Source organism: Leiobunum rupestre, chromosome 10 (genome assembly GCF_980474605.1).
Source record: "Leiobunum rupestre chromosome 10, qqLeiRupe1.1.hap1, whole genome shotgun sequence".
In the NCBI taxonomy this organism is placed as follows: domain Eukaryota; kingdom Metazoa; phylum Arthropoda; class Arachnida; order Opiliones; family Sclerosomatidae; genus Leiobunum; species Leiobunum rupestre.
The window spans coordinates 40,787,051-40,811,357 of NC_143393.1; the positions used below are offsets into that span (position 1 = coordinate 40,787,051).

The window sequence follows — 24,307 nt, forward strand, 5'->3', positions numbered from 1 at the left end:
AGAAAGTTTGGCCATATTTTAAATATTAGTGCTAAACTTAACTCATTTAATGTGTATAACGTTTCTAGAAACAACGTATTCAAATATCGATTTCTGAGTGTGGCGTTATTATTGGATTTCTTATATTCCTATAAATATTCTATTCGAGTAGCTCACCTTGGCTTTGTGCAAAAAAATCGGCCTTCTGCTTGGGTGATTTAGAAAAATACCAAATTAAATTGTACTTTTCCAACTTTACATTCCTACAAATCCCATGCACTTGAGATAAAAGTAATTTTAGAAACCTTGAAATCAATTTGAAAATCGAGAAATCTGGGCGAAAATCTGTCATAAATCAGCCTAAAATACTAGAAATCAACACGAAAATCTCAAAATCGGTTTCGGATTTCTGAACTTACTTTGAGATAAAAAAAAAGCCGTACGCGAAATTACCAAACGTCCGACCATGGACTAATTATTAAGCATGTGCGAGTACCCGATTTTAATCGAGTACTCGATCGAGAATCGAGTCGGGTACTCGACTCGATACCCGAAAATCGTTATTAAAAAAACCCGAAAAAGTTTCGGGTCTAAACTCAAAGCATAGGCTTAGATTTTCGGGTACCCGATAGGCCAATTTTTGCAAAGGCCCTACCCGCGAGTTTTCGGCGGGATATTCGGAAAAAAAAACCCGTTACGTTTTATGGATTTTTTCCCAAAAAAAAACATCTTTTTGGCTTGGCCTTAAACCCTCTAATTGGTCGAAGAGTTAGAATAAATTCTTAGGTTCTTCCTAATTGGATATTGTTTTAAAAGCAAGTAAAGGTACAAAATGAAACTGAAATTAAAAGCCTAACCATAACTTAAAGTTCCCTCACCTCCCATTACTTTTTGGTAGCTTGTTAATCACTAGTCACGAACCTTTTGTAGGTGGTTTAATTTTAGTTTGGAAAGTTAGGCTCAGTAGTGTAGTATATTTAAAAGCTTTAAATATGACTCCGTGTTAATTCACCAGTTTTGAAAGTTAACTTTGTTTTTTCCTAATAAAATTTAGAACTGAATACTCGAACCATAATTTTTAGCTAAGCATAATTATTCGAGTACTCGAAGTTACTCAAGTACCCGAGGTTACTCGAGTACTCGAAACCCCCTTTTTTAATCTAAGCCTAAATACTCGAAAACCCGATAAAATTTAGATACTCGACTCGATACTCGAAAAGCAAAATTTTTAATACCCGATACTCGACCCGAAAACCCAAAATAAATATTCGCACATGCTTACTAATTATGAGTCCATGATGACGGCAGTTGCGGCTCTTGATTTGTACAAAATGGAGGCACCCGTATGACGTCACGTGAAATCCTACCTAGTAAAGTAGAAGCTCTAATTCCCACGTTCCCACTATCTTCACGGAGGTGTAACGTACCTCGAATTAAATTTTAAAAAATGTCCCATATTTCTACAATAACTTTCGTAGTTTTCTCGCGTTCAAACAACAACCAGTAGCTCACCGATACAAACTAGTACTTAGACGATGCTCTTAGAATTGCACCAATTGTTACGTATGGACTCATTACAGCGAGTTTAAACAATGGTTCAGTGGTCAATTTGATGATATAGAACTTGGTTCCCTTTAATCCGTACTTGGTGTGAAGGGTACACGTTTCGTAGTGTATTCGTTATACTTCCGCGCTTGCGATTAAGCTCAAGATAATCAACTCGAGGATTATTGTTTCGACTAAATTATTTTCTCCAAATAATATTATAAAAGCGATTGGAATAGTGCTTCCTAGAGTTTTTCAACTGTATCAGAATCAGTAATCTGAATACAAACATGAATAAAAATTAAAATAAATTTATCCGTTCTGTTTATAATCCGTTTTTATCCGAGGTATCATATCTCGGGGGTTAGGTAGACCTTATGGTAATATGAAAATTGCCAAAGGGAAAAGTTGCAATGGGCTTTAGTTTTCTCATGGCAAGTGAAATTTTTTTGATATCTCAAAACAAAAAAATCTCCATTTAAAAAAAGCATGGGATTTTCTCGGTTTCACAGGGTACTTTACTTAAAAAAATTGAAAAAAAAAGATAAATTTTACCTATTTTGGGTAAAATTGATCAAGGATTTTGGGTAAAATTGATCAATTTTGGTTAAATTTTAACAAAATTTGGGTAACCAAGAAAAGCCCATTGCAACTTTTCCCTTTGGGAATTTTCATACTACCATAAGGTCTAATTAACCCCCGAGTCTCAACAAAGTCGGTGATAACCACCTCAGGTAGTCTCCTTGTAAAAGAGTTAATCCTTTTTAAAAAGTCTCTTTAGGTGACATAATTTTATTCTAACTGTATCAAGTAGCTATTTGATTAAAGGATTTTTAAATTAAAAAGTGAATTAGCGTAATCTGAATATATTTTTAAGTGGAGTGAATCGTTTTTGTCTGCCTTGTTATTGCAAAAAATAAAGAGTATGCGAAGCATAAAGATATTATTTAACTGTTAAGGGGACCACACGGTTCGAATCACGGTTTTTAAAGGTTCAGAAACGCGTGAAATACAGGCGGTTTTAAGTTAATTTTTTTTAAGTGTCTTCAATTTTTATGGTTGAATAATTGTTGTCGATTTCGAAAGTTTCAGTCATGTAATTGCCTAATTTTTAGAATAACGCAACTAGAGTTGTAAAGATTGTGGGCACTGTTTATTTAATATTGAAATCTTCTTTGTGTTGTATTTTCATTACAGCACCGTTAGTCAATATCCTCTATTGTTTGGGATTCGATCCAAAAATTGGTAATCGTCAAAGTTTTTTAAAGAGACTCGTTAACAACTTTGGATCTTTTCACAAATGACGTAACGCAACTAAGAAGTAATTCTTCTCTTGAGAACAGTTCTTGGTGATAATTTTTCTCCCCGTGATTAGTGCTTCCATTAATTTTTATCCATGAATAAAATAAGCTCGGCGATATTTAAATAATATTTATTTAAATAACCAATAGTTGAATAAAAATTGTAAAATGTTTAAATAATCGAAACTGAATAAGCCTATTATTTAAATAAAACAAACAATTATTTAAATAAATACCACTTTTATTCAAATAAATGCTTGGTTGCGTAAAAAACATAATTAAATAAGTTAAAATGATATCCTTTTTACCAACGTTTTTTAAATAAATCGGAAAATTTGTGGATAATGAATAAACAATTCCGAGCACTACTAAAATCATGCGTCAAATGTAAAAAGATTCTATTAAAGATGGCGGCTTACGATTATGCCACGAACGTTGTAAACTAAGTCTTTGACAATAAATATTATTTTTACACGATTCACCGGAAATTAACTTAACATTCGGAAAAAATATTTTTTTATTTTCTTCAGCATCAAATAAACTGACTAGAATATTAGCTGCCATTTTTATTTTTAATTTCGCCAATTTTTTTGCTCGGAGGCAATCTCACTCTTCTCGTGAGAAGAGATGACGTCAAAATTTTGAGAAGTGAGAATTATCACTAAATGTTTAATTTGTAACTTATCTTTGTCTAATTTAAAGTATGTTAAACTGTCAAGGGAATAATTCTTAGAATTTTGAAGCGCCCCTTCACGGAAATGTGTGACGTCAAATATCATCATTCTCTACCGGAACATTCATTTTCGATTACTTTAAATTACAGACTTAATTTAATATTCGAATTAATGTCATTAAAAGTTATGCCTTTAGTATTAGTATAATTATTTTTATTATTGGTTCTCATATTAGTATAATGCTTTTTCTAGATATAAAAGATTTAAAAATAGACTTAAATTTTAATTTTATTTTAATAATGAGGAAGATGTTTTTCTCCAACTATGTTGGAAATGGCGCTACACAACATTACACTCTTAAAAATATTGGGTTTTTTAACCCAAAATTGGTTGTTTCCCAACCCATTTTTGGGTCCGTATTTACCCAACCCCAAAAAAAGGTTATTTGATAACCACAAAAATATTTGTTGTATTTTAAACCATTTTAAGTTAAATTATAACAACCAATTATATGGTTCAGTTTTAAACAAACGGAATGGGTTGCATTTTAACTCACGTTATGTTGGTTTTTGACTCACGTTATGATCGTTTTTAACTCACGTTATGGTGGTTTTTAACTCACGTTATGGTGGTTTTTGACTCACGTTATGATCGTTTTTAACTCACGTTATGGTGGTTTTTGACTCACGTTATGATCGTTTTTAACTCACGTTATGGTGGTTTTTGACTCACGTTATGGTGGTTTTTGACTCACGTTATGGTGGTTTTTGACTCACGTTATGATCGTTTTTAACTCACGTTATGATCGTTTTTAACTCACGTTATGGTGGTTTTTAACTCACGTTATGGTGGTTTTTAACTCACGTTATGGTGGTTTTTAACTCACGTTATGGTGGTTTTTAACTCACGTTATGGTGGTTTTGGTTTACAAGTAAGGCATACCTAAAAAAATTGTTTCATGACTCCAGGGTAATTATAGAACAAGTAATGCCGAGAAGATTACCACGTTGACGTACATAAACGCGCGATTTGTTGATTGTTTTGGAACATAATACTAAAAATACGCTATAATGAAGCTTAAAAATAATAATCTACATTAAATATTTAGTGATCACTTTGAAATTTACGCAATAGACATTTCTAAAAGGGATTAATATAACAAGCGAAGGAACCTCAAGGGATTCAACAGAAAATAGGTGAAATTTAGCGGAAATTCGTGCGAGTATCTTTCCGCCAAATGTACTAGATATTTGGCTTTTCTCAACCTGCAACTGAGTATAGTTTTCCTTAATGTTTGAAAATAATTTGTAAGGGCCCATTTAATTTTACCTCGTGGACTACTATTCCTGTAAAGGGAATCCTAACTTCAATGGAAGCAATACGGTAGGCGCTTTTGTAAGCTAAGTCGCTAAAGCCGTTGGAAATATTGTTCTTTGTCCGAAGTAAGATGTTCTTTTCTAATTGCGAGAATTGAGTCCTTCTAAAGACTAGTTCCCACTTGGCGAATTTTCGAGACGAAAAAAGACGCGTTTTTGCGGTCGCTGGGGAAGCGGTTCTCACTTTAGCGCGAAAATGTAAAAACGCTGAAAACAACTCGTGCGGGTTTTTAGTAATGTTTTAGGCCTAACATAAAACATCAGTTCAAAATGAACCAAATGGATGTTCCTGTTGATAATTTCAATAAATAAACAATTTTATTCGTGAGATAATTACCTTTACTTCAGTATCTTGGTCAAGTTGGCTGAGCCGCTTTTCTAAAGACCTAGGCTTAATAAGTGACGGCCGGGAGCGGAATAGATCGAGGGAACGCGTTTTCTGATTGGCTGAATCTTTTTATCACCAACGTGTGGACGTCAAAAAATAGAACATTCGCTAGATACCGCGGAGACGCGACTTTAGCGGCGAATTTGAAAAAAAATCGCAAATTTTATTCGCGAGCGTCAATTTTCAGCGCGAAAATTGTTTTTTTCGCTAAGTGGGAACTAAGCTTTAATAAGTCATGTTTATATTCGCGATAATATAGGCCAGTACAATTTCTCCCCAAGAAAATTGATGGAAGTTACTCTAGCGTGTCCATCTTGGCATTAGATAGAAAAATCTGTTTTTTTTTTCTTTTTACAATAAGTTTAGCGAAGAGCATTATCTAAACATTTTTCTAATTTGTGATTTTAATTCTGGTTCAAGAAAAACATAACTGTAATTTGTATGTTTTTTTTTTTATGGGGAATTGTGTGAGTAGTTGTGAGTACGCGTCCTTGGCCCTTTGAATTCTAGCGGTCGGGCCATTAAAGGGATACAAAATCATTTGAAATTATCTTGTTTCTGCGTTTTTTCCCGAAAAAATGACAGAATATGATTGGTCGAATCTGCTATCACGAGGTACCGAAGGTTTAACTAACAAGGAGACGACCCGAGGTGGTAATCACCGATTTTGTTCAAAGTCGGATATAATGTACACCTCCGTGTAACTTGAAAAACCTGCGAGGGAAAAATTGCGACGGCAACCGAAAACATTTTTGACAACATGATTTGGAATTATTTCCATTGAAAATACCATGGGAATCTGAAGGATTTTAAGGGTCCCCCAATTGACCAAATTGCATTTAAACTTGATTAAATTTAATTTGTAAAATCAATTTAAATGTATTTTTAACGGTTTTGAAATTTTCAAAATATTCGTTTTTTAAAAGGTTTCACAGGGGGGACCTTTAAAATCCTTGAGATTCCCATGTTATTTTCAATGGAAATAATTCCAAATCATGTTGTCAAAAACGTTTTCGGTTGCCATGGCAAAACGAAAGACCGTCGCAACTTTTCCCTTGCAGGTTTTTAAAGGTACATGGAGGTGTACACTATACCCGACTATGAACCAAATCGGTGATTATCACCTCGGGTCGTCTCCTTGTTAGTTGTTTAAATTAAAGTTGTGACTTTTAACTTCGAGGAGACGACCCGAGGTGGTTCTCACCGATTTGGTTCAAAGTTGGGGGATTGTTAGACCTAGATGTAACATGAAACCCGGTAAAGGGAAAAGTTACGCTGGGCTTCCGTTTTGCCATGGCAACCAAAAATGTTTTTGACAACATAAAATAAGAAAAAGTCTATGTAAAATAACATGTGAAAATGACAAATTCTCAGGGTCCTACGTTGCATTATCTGCCCGAATGAATTCGTACTATAGATTTTTATAGAAATCCGACACCATTTTGGAAAATGGCGGATATCAATAAAACTCATCGTGCGATAAGTTCCGTAAATATTCTTCGGTTTATCAGACATTTTCTACGTTTCATTATCTGCCCGAGTAAATTAGACCTATGGGTTTTCCAATAATAATCCAACGCCATTTTATTTGTCGATTTACGTGAAATTTTCTACATCAAAATATTGATAACTCGGGAAATTATTGATAACTCGGGAAATTATTGATAACTCGGGAAATTATTGATAACTCGGGAAATTATTGATAATCGATAATTTTTCTAATAACAATTAAGATATATATTGTTATGCGCTATTTTGCATACGGCAGATTTCAAATTAATGTACAAATAATTTCGGCAGTTATCGCATTATGAGATATTGATATCTGCCATTTTGTAAAATGGCGTCATATTTCTATCACAGTGTAAGGGGCTTATTTATTTGATCAGATAAAGCAATGTAGAAAATTTTAAGATTTATCGGCGGAAATATATGGCAGTTATCACGGCATAAGTTATACAAATATTTTGTAAAACATTTAAACGTATTTATTCAAATTCGCTCGAGTTCACCCAAAATGGTTTTTATTCCAGCCTATTTGTCCAAAGTAATCCAAAAATGTTAAATTTACTAATTTTTTTATTTTTTTTTAAATTATTATTTTTTTATTTATTGAAGTTTTGCACAGGGGGGGGGGGGACCCTTAGAATTTGTAATTTTCGCATGTTATTTTACATAGACTTTTTCTTATTTTATGTTGTCAAAAACATTTTTGGTTGCCATGGCAAAACGGAAGCCCAGCGTAACTTTTCCCTTTAAAGGGTTTCATGTTACATCTAGGTCTAACAATCCCCCAACTTTGAACCAAATCGGTGAGAACCACCTCGGGTCGTCTCCTCGTTAGTTGTTTAAATTAAAGTTGTGACTTTTAACTTAGTTGTTTAAAGTTGTGACTTTTAACTTAGTTGTTTAAAGTTGTGACTTTTAACTTAGTTGTTTAAAGTTGTGACTTTTAACTTAGTTGTTTAAAGTTGTGACTTTTAACTTAGTTGTTTAAAGTTGTGACTTTTAACTTAGTTGTTTAAAGTTGTGACTTTTAACTTAGTTGTTTAAAGTTGTGACTTTTAACTTAGTTGTTTAAAGTTGTGACTTTTAACTTAGTTGTTTAAAGTTGTGACTTTTAACTTAGTTGTTTAAAGTTGTGACTTTTAACTTAGTTGTTTAAAGTTGTGACTTTTAACTTAGTTGTTTAAAGTTGTGACTTTTAACTTAGTTGTTTAAAGTTGTGACTTTTAACTTAGTTGTTTAAAGTTGTGACTTTTAACTTAGTTGTTTAAAGTTGTGACTTTTAACTTAGTTGTTTAAATTAAAGTTGTGACTTTTAACTTAGTTGTTTAAATGAAAGCTGTGACTTTTAACTTAGTTGTTTAAATGAAAGCTGTGACTTTTAACTTAGTTGTTTAAATGAAAGCTGTGACTGTTGTTTAAATTAAAGTTGTGACTTTTAACTTAGTTGTTTAAATGAAAGCTGTGACTGTTGTTTAAATTAAAGTTGTGACTTTGAAATTAGCTGGTATTTAATTTCTGATACGCAAGTAGCCAAAAAGATTACTTTTATAAGTAATTTATTTAATAATATTTTCGAATTGTCTGAAAAGTAGATATTTTAAATTATCTAAAAATTGCGAAAATATTTCATTTCGTGTTTCTCTTTGTGGCTAATGATTCTCTCAATGTTGTTGGATCCCGTTTCAACTGGACATTGAGGTCAGTGTGACGGATCGTTAGAAAATACGGGGATTTTGCCAAACTGGTCTACGTACACTTTTGACCATGTCGTTTCCTGATTTGACCCTGCGGCACTCTATTTACGGCACGACCCACCTCCCAAATTTGTTGACGATGTGGTAGCGTATTTGTAAAGTCGTGTGTATTTTCTTGACAGACCGGATCCAAAATAGGCTTTTTTTATTTATTCTTGAAATTCTGAAGAACGTCGTGGAATGTTTCGCAAGGCGGTTGTTTTTATCTTCATTCTTGGGCAATGTTATTTCTCTTATCTATCAAAATTGTGTAATATTATTATTCAATAATTTATTCATGTATTCTGTTCTTCTGTTTTTAGATTTCGTTGAGAGAAATTGGAAAATCAACTGTTGGTAGTCTCCGTAAAGAAAATAATATATATTTTTACTCTCAAAAATTTAACAAAGTAGAAAATTTTATTTTTGAATAACTTTTATAAGCCCCTATAAATAAGTTTTTCTATTTGAAAATCAAAGATGTAATGAATATTTTTACCACTAGGGTGTTTCTTTTCGCTTGTTCCGGGATTTCGGAGTAGGGTAAGAAGAGTAAAGCTATGACGTCATTTTAATCCGATTCAGCGGTGGAAAATAGTTTGAGTCGGAGTAAAAATGTTTTTCCAAAATGGCTGCAAAATTCAGCAGATAAATTCTGGCTAGCAGACGACCAAATCCGATTTACTCCTTTAACCCTCCTTTTCAGAAGAGGTAAAAAGAGTAGCCCTAATACTCCGGAACTAGCGAATAGTTCATGGGCCGGAGTAATACTTATCCCCGGAACAGCCGAATAGAACGTTTTAGGGTAAAAAGAGTGCACTTTTAGTCCGAGAACAGGCGAAAAGAAACCATATCGCTTCTAAACTAAAATATGGATTTTATTTTCTGAACAATTTGCTTCTTCGTGTAAAAAGGTTTGGTGGAAAATCGAAATATCATGTGGGGGGGCTGAATGCTTCCCCCCTTACGTCCTACGTCACTGTTCTTAGCAGACGAAAAAGAGAAATTTAACATATATATAAGTTTTTTTCCGATTAATCTCTTTCCTTGAACTTGTTCTGATGGGTTCCTTTCGCATCGAGGTTTGCCCCCATTTCCAACGCACCCGCGCTATTGAAAATTTGTACATCAAACCGGTTTCTTCCTTTAAACGAATTTTTGTTAGTTTTTGAAGTTTTAATGTGTGAAAAATTTAAACACAACAATACGGTTTTTAAAAAACCATTTTTATTTACGATTTGCACGTTTTGTACAAAATCTAAATAGGTTGTTAATTTAACTGTTGACACTAATTTGTTATTGTCCATTTAAATTTAAAATTTATATCAAAGTTTGAAAGTTAATTGAACAATAGTCGTATAAAACACCCTGCCTTTGACTGTATTTATTTTTTAAAATTTCAATTGGGTTTTATTAACTCGAAGGTCAAATGAAATTTATTTGTACCGTGGGTAGAATTACTATGTTGAGACGACCTACGGGCTTCAAGGTCAAATTTACCACCGGCACGAGTGGGGGAGGAAAAATTCACCCTCGTGATACCGAGCTGATTTGATTGGCTTTTAAAGCAAGTGTCGGCTCTATCATTGCCACCTGTATTATGATAAGTCCCTTGTTATTAGAGATGGCAATGCATCTATCCGGTTCTTCGAAAAACGACTGTATTGGAGAGCGTGGTGCCATCTATTAATGGCAAAGGAAGCTAAAGTTCAAAATAGCGAAACAATAACGTCGTCAGATAACCATTTATAATTATTAAAATTAGATAACTTATACTCTATTTAGTGGACTTTAACCTTAATTATATATTCCATATAAAATGTATTGTTAAAAATTACTATAATTTAAGTTGTTGACAAATTTGCAAACTAACCAATCAACGCGAGTTGTACTTTTATGTCCCGCCTTTTGAGTCAAAATTTAGCTTAACTATCTCATTTTGATTTCGACGCTAGCGACATCTGTTGAAAAAAGATCTACTTCACGTCGAGCCAACACTTGCCCCCGCTATACAGGGTGTTTCAAAACCGATTTTAAAGGGGTAGTAGTAAAATTTCCTACTACCCCTTTAAAACCGGTTTTCTATCTGGGTTCTTATGTTCGTTGAAAGCTTACATTTAGGCGTTTTTTAGGCCAAACCTTAACGCTCTCCAGCGCTTTTCCTATTCGTCGCAGAGGATCACGACAAAGACAGTCAAACATCTTTACTCAACCCCCATAACACCTCAAATTTATTGCACTGACTTCTATAACACTCTGTATACACCAAAAACTTGTAAACCTTTATTTGGACCCCTGCTTTAAGGGGATTCGGCGCAACGCTAAAAATCGTTCTCCATAAGAATAAATAATTTAATCCTTGATGAAATGTGCACCATTAATTTAGCCCATTGTGAAAAGACAATGTAAAATTGTCGACCTTAAATTTATAGTTTAGTTATAAAGTTTAAGTTTCGATTGTCCGTTCCAGTCTCTTTGTTGCTTGGATATTTAACGTGTTTCTATTGTAGCTACGTATTTCTGTTTAATATTGAAATATATTTCGGTTACTGGTCGTTATTTGAAGAATTCGTTCACGCTTGACTTCATGATTTTTTTCGCGGTGTGAAAATAATTCACTTCATTTATTGTTATTATTTAATGGTACCTTTTCCGCCTCAAATTGCGGAGGACTTTTTATGTGGGAAACATTATACGTGGTATATATTGTAAAATGTTTGTCATTAAATTTTTTTTATTTATTGATTCGATTGGAATTCAAACTGGTAAATCCAGACTGTGGGTAGTTTACATTTTGGGACGGAGATAATTATTTTAGCTTATATTGGGAAATCACGGATTACGAATTTTTAGTTGAAATGTAGAGGGAATTTTTTTGGCGCGCTTAACTGATTATTACATATTTTGTTGTAACAAGAAAATCTAATGAAAATAACACCAGGGACCTGCCCATTTCGTGATCTATATCGATATGCATTCAATTGTATCTAGGTGCTATTGGCTTAAGACCTGTCCCGGAAAGTGGTCATAGATAATTGGTCTTGGAAAGTGGTCATTGATTTTTCCGGTAACTGGTCAGTGATTGGTCCGGTAACTGGTCAGTGATTGGTCCGGTAACTGGTCAGTGATTGGTCCGGTAACGGGTCAGTGATTGGTCCGGTAACGGGTCAGTGATTGGTCCGGTAACGGGTCAGTGATTGGTCCGGTAACGGGTCAGTGATTGGTCCGGTAACTGGTCAGTGATTGGTCCGAGTAAATTGTCATGGATTGGGCACCGGAAACTGATCACATATTGGTTCCGGAACTGGTTAGATAAATTTTATTTGGTATAAAAATAATTGGACTTCCCCTAAAGTAAGCTCGCCTTCCTAACGGGCCCAATAAAATGCAAAGCAAAACGATTGAATATTTTGGACTTTATCGCGAATGAAAACTGATAAAAATTCTAAATCGATCTAAATTGAAAACTGTAGAGCCGGCTGAGAGCCTGTTTAAATACACCACGAATCATAAAAGCGTAAATCGCAAAAATAAAAGCTGGCCATGTCCGGAACCGAAGAAAGAAGGAAAGAATTGAGGCCACCGAAACGGGGCCACAGAGAGAACGAAATATGGAGGACAATTACTCCATATCGGATCCGCGCGCGGTTGCCATGACGACCGCGGTAATCAAATACTTTCTCAAACGGCGCCCGCGTCCGCCATTGTTCCGAACAACAACTGGGGGAGGGGGGGGGCCCACTTTCGGTGGCCGGCAGACGCGGACTAGCCCAGAAAGGGGTACGAACTGCGCGCGTCCCCGCTGGCGGCTGCGGTCCATACTTTTTGATGACATTTGGTTAACCCAAATTCCAATTTCTGACGCTCTAAAAATGAAAGTACTTATAACACGGACGGGGGTGGGAAACTTTTACCGTCCCATTCTCTGTATGGTATAATTTCGTCTTTGGCGATAGTTATTAGTTAGAAGTATACTCATCCGCAACCTTAGATAGGCGAATTTAATAGTGACTGCAATTTGACAGGGTCAGTGGTAGTGTTCGGCAGTCGATTAATTTTTATCCATGAATAAAATAAGCCCGGCTATATTTAAATAATATTTATTTAAATAACCAATAGTTGAATAAAAATTGTAAAATGTTTAAATAATCGAAAGTGAATAAGCCTATTATTTAAATAAAACAAACAATTATTTAAATAAATACCACTTTCATTCAAATAAAGGCTTGGTTGAGTAAAAAACATAATTAAATAAGTTAAAATTATATTCTTTTTACCAACGTTTTTTAAATAAATGGGAAAATTTGTGGATAATGAATAAACAATTCCGTACACTAGTCAGTGGCGGATTTAGGTGTTCGTAGGCCTTAGGCACTTAGCTCTAGATTGGCTAACATCTATATCTATCTATCTAGGCCCTAATAGTTTCGCAGGCCCTAGGTATTGTGCCTGAAGTGCCTATGGTAAATCCGGCACTGGACAGTGTGGGTTGAATTATTTTAATTAATGGTTTATATTAATTTAAAATAATTATCGCTTATGTGAGTGTTTTTTAACTGTATATACTCATTCTAAATTTACCAAACCTTTAATTTGAGTTTTCAAAATATCTAAAAAAATTCTGTGCTTATAGATTTATAAATATTTTCCTATAGATGAAAAAATGTGTAACGACATAGAAACCATGGTTTTTATTAAAAAGTAAAGGTTTTAAAACACTTGGTTTAAAGGGAATATAACCTGCAAAGCAATCTTTATGGAAGACCCCTTCAATTTTTCAAATAATAATAATAATAATAATAATAATAATAATCAGCTAGGCTAATACCCAAGGCACCACCTTAGGCCTAAGTACAGTGGCGCCAAACATTTTTAAAGCGAAAGGCAAGAGCGGTCAGAGCTGCAAGCGTTGGTGTTCCACACCAAATACCTGAGGTTATATTCCCTTTAACCCTAGGTTGAAACCAGTGTGGCTCAAACCAGCGAGCCCTGTAATAATAATTTGGACCCTTTCTAAGGTTGCTACAGAGTATAGTTGGGAAAGGCTCCTGGGTGGGCGGTTTTTCCCGTAACGCAGGCACGTGCTACACGGTAGCTTTCTTCTCTCGATACTCTTACCGCGATAATAAAGGTCGTTAAAGATAATCGTTGAAAGGCGTAAAACAGTCAAATGAGAGAGTACGGTTACTTTATAAAAAAACGTACTATTTCGTACTATAACGATTTAAGACAAATAAAAACATTAATTACTTCTTTATTCGAGGTCTGTGACATGAGAAGAATAAAGGGGGGTATTGCCCCCTCGCGGTAAACCAAAACACTATTAAAACCCAATGGCTGCCCCCTCCAAAAGCAAATTCGGTTGTGGGATTTTGCCCACCTCGGCAGCCCGACCCTGAAGATAGTTTACATTAGTTAGAATTTGTACCTTTATATTAAATCTATTCTATTTTTCTTATTTTACAGCGCCATCTCATGGGGGAGGTATTTTTTAATGAACGTAATTACCATTAATCTATTGGAGAGAGGAGGGGAGGGGCAGGAAAAAGTCACGTGGTGCGTTAATTTAATTGAGGTTTAAAGCAATTTTCGGCTCTATTATTGCCACCTGTATTATGATAAGACCTTTGTTTTTAGAGATGGCAATGATTCTATCCGATTCTTCTAAAAAACGACTATATTGGTGCCATCTTTTAATGGCAAAGGACGCTAAAATTCAAAATAGCGAAACAATAACGTCGTCAGAGAACCATTTATAATTATTATAATTAGATAACTTATGCCGGGAGTAGTGGCTCACTAATGTAATCCCAGGCGTCCGGGAGGCAGAGTTTGTGGATGGCCGTGTGAGGACGACCACCAATCCCCTAACGGGTGGTCGGAATACTTCCGCCAAGGGTGTCCCCACCCCTGTCCCCACGTATCCCCCCGTTGGCGTGGTCGTTACACATATCTCGCCCTGATTAATCAGTTATTGTGTGTGTGCTGGTGTCTAATACCTCGGGTCGACACCGATATGTGTGTATCTCAAAAAAAAATTAGATAACTTATACTGTATTAAGTGGACTTTAACCTTAATTATATATCCCATATAAAATGTATTGTTAAAAATTACTCTAATTGAAGTTGTTGACAAATTTACAAACGAACCAATCAACGCGAGGGCTACTTTTATGTCCCGCCTTTTGGGTCAAAATGTAGCGTAAGCATCTTGTTTTTATTTCGACGCTAGCGACATCTGTTGAAATAAGAGCTACTTCAGGTCGAGTCGACACTTGCTTTAAGGGTAGGATAACTGTTAGAGCTTGAGGTAAATTTAGAGAAACGCTAAAAATATTCTCAACGGACTCGAAGTATAAAAAATTATATGAGTGCTAGGGCTGTGCGAATACTCGAACATCATCGAGTACTCACCTTTTTTTGAGATCGAGTACTTGAAACTCTACTTCGAATAAGTAATTGGAGAATACTCGTCGATTACCGAGTACCACAAAATTACATATTCGGGTACCCGATTACTCTCATAAGCTGCTCTCTAAACTCGTCGAGTATTTGTTTTTTCTATCCTCGTGGATTCAAAGTTCAAAGAGGGGTTTTTACAACTTTTTGGGGCGCAATAAACGGTACCTACAAAGTTGTGGAAACTGTGGTTCATTTAAATTAAAGGAATACTTTTCAGCATTGAAATTTACGTTTTACTAATTTTAAATTAAATTTCACAATTACTCGAATAAAATCAGCTCCTAATCAAGTAAAAATATTACTCTGAGTTTTTTTTAAGTTATTAGACTCGAATGAGAGAAAATTTTCCTTTAATCAAGTACTCGATTATTCGACTCGTTTTCAATATTACTCGACTCGAATACTCGACGAAAAAATTGATACTCGATACCCGACTCGATTGCCTAAAACCACGAATCGCACAGCCCTAATGACTGCTGAAAATATTTTAGATATTTCAAACTTTTTAACATAGTTATTTCGATATTTTGGTCGTCAATTATGGTGCGCTATATTTTGGTCTATGCTAATGTTACTTATGATAATATATTATTTACCTACACGTCCTACAGACTTTTGTTAGTTTATATCTCAAAAATTTTATTAAATCACAAAACTTAACCAATATTTGATTTGAGAAAATGCAGCTGAAATAAGCCAACTAGAGAATTGGGGACAAATATATTTTTATTTTAAAAGTTTGTTTATGTGGAGTGTCCTGGAATAATGATGTAATGAGCGGCGAATCAAAGTAAAAATGAAAAGAGGTTTTAGTTTAAACAGCGAAGGTGCTCTCCTGAAAGCGAAATACACGTAACTGTTTAATGGGCATTTTGATAAAATACTATAGTTTTCGCCTCTAGTATCCGAATTTATCAAATAATTTAAATAACTCTAAAGTAAAAACAAACGTAATTCGTGTTACTTGGTTTCTGCTTTCAGTCACAGTAATAACAACGAAACTACGATAAATAATATTTGCACTTTGAGTCGCCGAAAATAAATCTAGAGATTATTGCCAACCTGGTATTTTTCTTTGAATTAGGCTAAATGTATTTTTTACTTCGAACCCACTAATGGGTTATGGTAATAAATATTACTTAGAAATGTCGATATTTTTATTACGAATTATCCACTATTTTACTATGGGCTGTAATCAATATTTTTTTTTTACTTTTAAAGAGGATAAGCAGAGCAATCCAATGAGGTAGAATTGAGACAGTATTTGTTGAGTTGTACAGTTAGGCCTAGTAAATGAACTTTATCAAATCGTGTTGGCGCCATCTATCGTGTTATTGTTAAACTAAATCTTAACAGATGGCGCCAACACGATTGGATAGAGTTGAAACTTAAGCCTAATTTTTACTCAAATAAAACGTGTCCCGCGAATCCCAGATTTGTTTGTATCTCTAGTTCATTTTCTAGCTCATTGGTTAGAACAAAACGTCGGGAGCCACGTGAGCATTTTAGACGATTTTCTTACAGTACTTTGGAGTCGAATATTTAACAACTTCAAGAGCTTACGTGACAAGTCGTAATAAATTTATAGTGTTTAAATAAAAATTATGATAATTATAATTTAGAAACTCAACAAATCGAGACAGTGTTATGACAACCTATTATTTATCTAGCTGCGTACTCGTTAAAAAGTGCAAATACTTGTTTGAATTGAAATAAACCTAGGCCTTGTACAATCAAGATTATACAAAGAGAGATATTGGAGGTACACCCGGGCACACGAAGAAACCAATAATACATAACGCCTAATTTAGTATTGTTCAAACTTCGTTTTTAAATCTTCGTGTACCCTGGGTACATAAAATCTCTATGTATTATTAATTTCACATTTAATTAAAAATAAGCGAATTAAATTAGGTTTGCGATCTTTTACATGACAAGGTTAATAAAGTGACGTTTACTAGATAAAATTGTAACAGACAACCGTTTTCGTTTGTGGCAGAAGATCATGGCAGCAGGCATTGAAGGTGTAAGTCATTGAGTTGGGAATAAATAGAGGTACAACTAAATCTGGCTGGCGCGGGACCAAATTCGTTCCACAAGGAGACTTTATCAACTTTATCGTTCTACCGTGGCGGCATCTGTCTCTAATGGTGGCAACTATATTGCAATTAAATATTTTCACGAATCTGAAGCGAAATTGAAAAGTATCATTTCTCGTAACAAACAAACCTTTGAAGTTGTTTAAAAATAATTTTATTCTGTCAACACGATCCTTTTTAACTCAAGTTACGATGAGTTAGCTAATAATTATTTATTTTTATCCATATAACTTTACAAAATATAGATGGCGCTACCTCCTAATTATAAAGATGAATTTCGTACAGTCCTAACAGAACACGTCCCGCGTAACCATGGCAACCGAAATCGTAATTGTAATTCTTTTGTCAAGCGCGAACAAAAAGTATTGATGAAAAAAATCTGTTGGGTTATATTAATCGACACTTATAAAAACTATTATTTAACATATTTGGTTTAAAATAAAATTTAAGCTGCCAACCACAATATAAAATATTTATGCTGGAATTCCAGCGTTCGTAGGCTGCTTTCACAGTCGGGTGACAGTCGCCGTACGCCTTGCTACCTGCCGTAAATTTTAGTCTCATAAAACTTTGGATGGGATTATATTTGACCCGGGTTTTAAAGTGGCGCGCCTTTTAAAAATAAAAAATAAAAGAGGGTTAGCTGCCAAAACTTAAGATTCCTTTGGAACACTATAACATAAACCAAGTTTCGTGTTAACCGATGTACAACAAACGCGATACAAAAATACTTTCCGTATCTATTGTATTCTTTATTTTTTTTTTGCCTAATAAACTAGCCATGAATTATTTTCACCGCTTTCACTCCTCTGATTACGTATGCCTCTAATTTACATAAACCTAATAAACCAGTGCATTTGTAGCTCGTTCCGCTCAAGTCTTAATTGAAAATACCGTTTTTTGCAACGTCCTAGTATATTATCAAGAGTGTATTTAGGGATATTTCGGGAGATACCCCCAAGCCCCAACCCCCTCTAAAAATCAAATGGATCCGGCATATCAATGTTCCTTAAATCTGACGTCTTAGGCCACACGCCCAATGCTCTTCGTAACGTCTCCGTCCTAGCTTTCACAAGCCTTTGCTTCGTAACGGAGACAATGACTTGTGGAAGGCAGGACGGATACGAAACGGAGAGCCAGTGGTCGCCTAGCCTTACGGCACACGCAATCGACGTTTTACATACATGATATAATACAGTTAGAGCAAAAGCACGGGAACCACCAACGGTCTAAAGAGTTAGGAGTAAGATATAATACTTGACGAAAATGTATTTAAATATTTTTATTTAATCGATCTGGATACGTGTATCATTTTGATTGCATTTCAACGTTAAAAATGGGAGGCAGAATAAATTTACCGTTTAACAAAAACCGTAGCTAATATTTCGAATGATCTTATTGGATTTTGGCTACTTAGAATGCGCTTAAGGTCGTATTGCGTTTGATTTATAATGGACGCCGCCATCCTCGGGTTTTGGCGTTCGTTCCAGCAGTCAATTTCCAAATGGTTTCGTTACTTTGTCGGTATAAAGAAAGTAGCCCGTCGTAGCCAGTCTGCCAGCGGTCAATAGCGAACCTACCCTTCCTTTGTCACGTGAAAAAGAACTGATTTGCTCGTAAGAAACGTGAACCATTGAACATCCATAAAGAAGAGATATAGGCCTTGTTTGGAATATGAAAAAAGGATAAATAGGTGGTCGTATATTGACGTTATTTATCAAATATTGTTTGGGCGGCCCTTATACGGACATGGCCTATTTGTGGCCAAGGAGCTTGTGTTGGCGAAGACCTTCAAGGACGAGACAAAAGAGTTGTAAATAGACTGAGGCACGTTTCGTGCTGGTCTTGGGGCAAGTCAATTGGTACTCTATCCTTGATAGAATAGATTTGATAAAATACATTTGCAGTCCATTGCAATTTATAGCGAAATTATTCACCAATTATTGCATGACAGTCACTATACAGCAGACATCTATCGAAGTAAAGCCAGAGTTCCTACACAGTACTGATGAGCCCCAATTTTGACTTTTGATAAATTTGCTGTTGAATTTCCAATTTTTGACAACAGTTAGTTCATTTTCTCGAAATAAGTCACGAAAATCGGTCTGATAATGAAACCTAAATTTTTACTTTTTACACTTGCATTTCAAAGGGGTTATAAGCTCCAACGCGATCTTTACCTAAGACCCCAATACGTTATTTTAGAAGCTGTGAAATTATCGTTTTGTAATGTGGCACTTTTAACAAATGGCCGATGTTTAATAATTCGTTATGTCAACCTTCAAAATGGCGACTTTTTAAAGGCCCACAGAATCGTTTGAAAAATTTCGGGACGAATTTCACGTAGCTCTTCTCTTTCTGTCCAAAAACACAGAGTGTTTAGCACTTTCGCCTCGCCGCAAGAGGAGCCGGGTTCGATCCCAGCTTGTGGCACTGCGTGAAAACTCGGAACAACTCCTTACGCGTTGAGTTCACAAGTTAGCTCCCAACTGGTTTAAGAGGTTTTTCCCCAAGCTCTTCAGTTTCCCCTTCCATAAAAAACTTGTTGAGGTTAACGGTAATAGTTAGTGTAGGGAGCTGTTGGCTCGCGTGGCATGAAGGGCTTGCCACCACCCTCCTACGCATTGTAGCCCGGCCACCTGAATTATGGCTTTAAAGTCGCTTGATGACTTAGGCTTAAGGGAATTAGCCGAGCTGATTATTATTATTATTATTATTGATTTATCCCCGCCCTCAAAACTCAAAAAATTCTGTGACGCAATTCAGGGTTAGTACACGAATTTGAAAATGTTTCTAAAAGGTCAGGGAAAAGTCAGGGAATTTGAAAATGATTCCCAATGGTCAGGGAATAGTCAGGGAAATTTAAAATGGTCCGAAATAGTAAGGGAATTTTAAAATGACCCCAAAAATAAATCCGGAAAATAAATTTTTGAAAAATGTCTTAAAAATACATAATTAACATTTTTCAAGAGTTTACCTCAAAACATAAATTTATTCTACACAAATGGTCAGGGAAATTTGGAGATTTAGTCAGGGAAAACCTGGAAATGTCAGGGAATTTTATTCCGGAAATTTTGTACGAACCCTGCAATTTGAAATTTGTCTGGTATTAAGCTTATATTAATCAGTAAGTATCAACGTTTGTAATATTTTTGTATCCTTTCGCAGGCATCGGAATGGACGACACCTTCGTGCTGCTGGCGGCTTGGCGGCGAACCAGTCCCAAGGAGCCCGTCAACCACCGTCTCGGCGACGCCTTCGCCGACGCGGCAGTGTCCATCACCATCACCTCCTTGACGAACTTCTTGTCCTTCCTGATCGGGGCCATCACGCCCTTCCCCTGCGTGCGCATCTTCTGCCTGTACACCGCCATGGCTGTCCTCTTCACCTACGTCTACCACATCACCTTCTTCGGCGGCTGCATGGCCATCAACGGGTACGCCGAATCCAGGAACTTGCACTCTTTGGTCTGCCTCCAAGTTATGCCCAAGTCCCTAGCCGGTAGGTCTTACATAGTTTTTCAAAGTGTTCACGTGGGTGCTTGTCTAGGGTCTTTGCCTCCTTAAAGGACCACATCAGGGTTTAAAATTTTGCCAGCTACGGATGTCGGTGTGGCCTATTTCAGAAAAACGATTGTCAGAGAGTAGTCAGTCAATTGTCATTTATATGGACATTGGTGACACGGGGGATCCGTAAAATTAGTGTTGGGAAAGCGAGACTTGTCATACTTTTAATCATTATGTTAACTATGCCATAACGAATTTTCCTCGAGCTAAAAAAAGCTTTAAGCGACGAAAACTTGAAATGAGCAACTAGTTACATTATATCTCACTAACTATACTCGAAATTAATGTTAGCTGAGACAACTTAAGCGGCCGGCATTTAACATTAATAAAATCCGAGTATCAATTTAAAATTTTCAAATAAGAGGGCCCACGGATTAAAAATTATCCGGCAACTTACGGACTTGCACTAAAGCTCGCGCTGAAAAACCATCATGTTAAAAATACGAACAAAAATTTGCCGTTTTCTGTTCAATAGTTGGTCCTTAGTTGTAAAATCTTTCGAAATAGGGTTACCATGATCTTTTTGATTTAAAAGCGGATGTTATTGCGAATGACGGTGGTTGAGGTACTTTATTTAAATTCAATTTTTAAGTGGGAAAATATTTTTACAAAAATTCAATACAAGCCGTTTCAAGCTCTTACTACGTATTAGTAGCCCCTCGATGTTGGGTTTTCCAAAATTTCCTGAGTACATTCCCCACATTGGTTGGGTGGCGGAGCGCCAATAATAAGTAAAACAGGGATGCCACACGTCAGGGAAATCAGGCAAAGGTCAGGGAATTTCAAGAATTTGTAAAAATTCAGGGAAAAGTCAGGGAATTCAACTTTATCTGGACACTTTTTGAAGGTAATTTTACTCTAGCTATCTGACAAATTCTATGATTATTCGGTTCCTTTAAAGTTTTTCTAATTTTTTTAACGTTGCAATAATAATTTTGTACTGAAATGTAGGTTGATTTCAATTTATAAACTTCTTATAAAAGTAAAATATAAAGATAAAAATTGTCTAATTTTGGTTTTAAAGAGTCAGGGAAAATCTCTTTAAATGGTCAGAGAAAACAAAAAATAGTCAGGGAATTTGAATCTGAAATTATTTTGGCAACAATGTAAAAATCACCAAAAAGGTTTTAAAAGCTTTCTTAAAGGGGACAATCTGTATGACCAGAAGAAAATAGGGGGAAGTACGCTTCTAGTCAGCATTGGAAAGGCGTCACTTTTCACGAATTTTCGCGCCAGAACGGTTTGGCGGGAAATCGCGGATGAATACATTGTTTAAATAATAAATTTTTATCAAATTGAACAATCGTAACATATTGTCCTTTTCATTATCTGCTAAATGAGCTAAGGCGTCTTTACTCTCGTCGTTTATCGCCGTGTTGAAACAAAACAAAAGTGGAACTACTTTTTCATTTTGGTTAATTATGCGTAAAAAGGTGTTTTCGTGGGTCACACGACGCCTTCTACAGCTCAAAGCTACAGATACGTACTTCCCCTATTTTCTTCTGGTATGACTTATTCTTAACGTAATTAGCGGCAGTTACCCTAGCTTCTATTAAACTAGGAGGCAGAAATTAGACCATTCATTATTAATATTGAACTTTTTCGCGAACGAAAACTATCGGTACGCCCTCTTTTGGTTGCCGTCGAAAACTATATAGGCTTCGAGGTTAGGAAATATAGCGCCATCTGCCGAAATAGCCGTCAATTAAATATGTGAAGAAATAGCAGACGACTTTTGAATTTTTAAGTTTTTCGGTGGAAACTTTCAACCGTTGTGCAGAGAGAATTTTGAATGAGCAGACAGCTTTCATATAATTATAATTATAATTAATTTAAAACTAGGTCGGTAGGCGGCGATACATATGACCAAAAATTGTAACTACGCACTAAGCCTATAGGTAGCGTAATATAACGTTCAACATCAAGTATCGTAAAGGCTTTTTATGGTACAAAGCTAGACGCATTAGGGATTATAAAAATTGTGCCAGGAATTCATACCTCTACTTGGAATGCTTATCCCGGCAGATTTTGGTCTCGATGTGGCTGACGGTTTTTTTGACGTCACTATGTTAACTTAACAAACAACAACGTGAGAGGGGAGCGCGCGCAGAGGGGATTTTTTCTCTCGTAGGCGGGGCCATAGCCGTCAGAGTGATCTTACCATGCGCGATACGCCAGGATAAGCATTCCTAGGAGAGATATGGATTCCTGATTGTGAATATTTGCATTTTAGTATAATTTTACATTGATTTGCGTTTCTATGAGTGGCGGCGTTCGATTTGAATTTCGATTTTCGCGAGAAATAAAAACTCGTTTCCTGGCTGCATTGTATTTTTATTGAAATTATAATACCGGGAAATTTTATTCTGAATAAAACATTTCTTTTAAGAAGACAAGAAACTATTAATTCCTTTTTTGGCGTTTAAAATTTCCCCAGCGACACTCTCGGGGGTGTTTTTGTTAAAAGTCGGTTATTTGACCTAAGGGGAAATGAAAATATCAAATTAATTCTATTTACAATATTTCTTTTCCTCCTTGGCCTCTCAAATATTAGCGTGAGGGAAAAGGATTACTTTCAATTTATTTTTCCAATTTTTTTAGGTAGTTTTTTTAGAATTGAAGGTCGTCGTTTAAAAAAAATAGTATTGCCAGTTAGAATATCGTATGAACTGGTTATGTTATTAGTCAGTTTAAATTCTCATCAACTATATAAAATGTAAGTTTTATCAAGTATGTATTTATTTATACTCAGGGAGAATGAATATGTCGAGACTATCGATGGACACGTTGAGGCCCTAACCCCGTCACGCTAAGGGGGGGGGGGGTAAGGAGACGGTCTTATTTTTTGCGTCCTCGCAGCAGCGTTAATCGCGTCGAAAAACGTAATTTTTAAAAACCAATGAAATTGCAGTATTATTCGATTTTATTAAAGCGGAGGAGCATACCGGGGGCCCCAACGGGTGGAATTGGAGAAACGCTAAAAATAATCTCGACATATTCATTCTCCCTGAGTATAAATAAATACATTCTTGGTTTTATATTATAATTATTTATCAGAAAAAAATATAAAATATATTTATTTTATCCTAAAAGGGTTGGAAGTCATCAGCCAGTTAATTCTTAGACAACTCTATTGATAGTGAGCCCGGACTAGCGACGCGCGAGCATAGAGCGCTAACCGATGGGCCGTGACTCCTTTTAACAAATAGACTATACTAAGTTTTGTCCACTTTTGACCGCTGATACTGGACAAACTATAGGAGCTAGGGAAAATGGCAATAGACAATTTTGCTCCTTTGATCAAGCTTAGCAACATGTTTCATTTTGAAAAAAATCTGTCGAAAGCCAAATCCCATAGAAGAAGTGCGATGTCCTTACTTTAAAAACCTAACTCAGGGAATAATGTATTATTACGTGATTTGTTTAGCGGAATATGCTTTCCAGAGTTGAAATGATCTTGCTGGTCTCCTGTTTCGTTTGATTTGTTGACCGGTTCCTTTGTAAGATAACCTTGAGTTGTCTCGTGATTTGACCGATTTCCATTTGAAAGAGATGAGATTCAAAAAAAAATTTCAAAGAAAATATATTTTAATATTCGTGCGTATGGCAGCAAGGTTATAACACAGCCACCCATTAGTTGGCGTCACTAAATACTAAGGGAGTTAATTTATTTTC

The 24,307-nt window shown here is 35.5% G+C and overlaps 1 protein-coding gene across 1 annotated transcript in view; it reads left to right on the forward strand.

Moving 5' to 3' along the window:
* The window catches only part of Ptr (patched domain-containing protein), a 66,334-nt gene that overhangs the window by 26,318 nt on the left and 15,709 nt on the right, over positions 1–24,307 (forward strand). Inside the window, exon 3 of the mRNA XM_090160334.1 lies at positions 20,235–20,567. Within this exon, the coding sequence (XP_090016460.1) occupies positions 20,235–20,567 (333 nt within the window). The remainder of the gene's footprint in view (positions 1–20,234; positions 20,568–24,307) is intronic.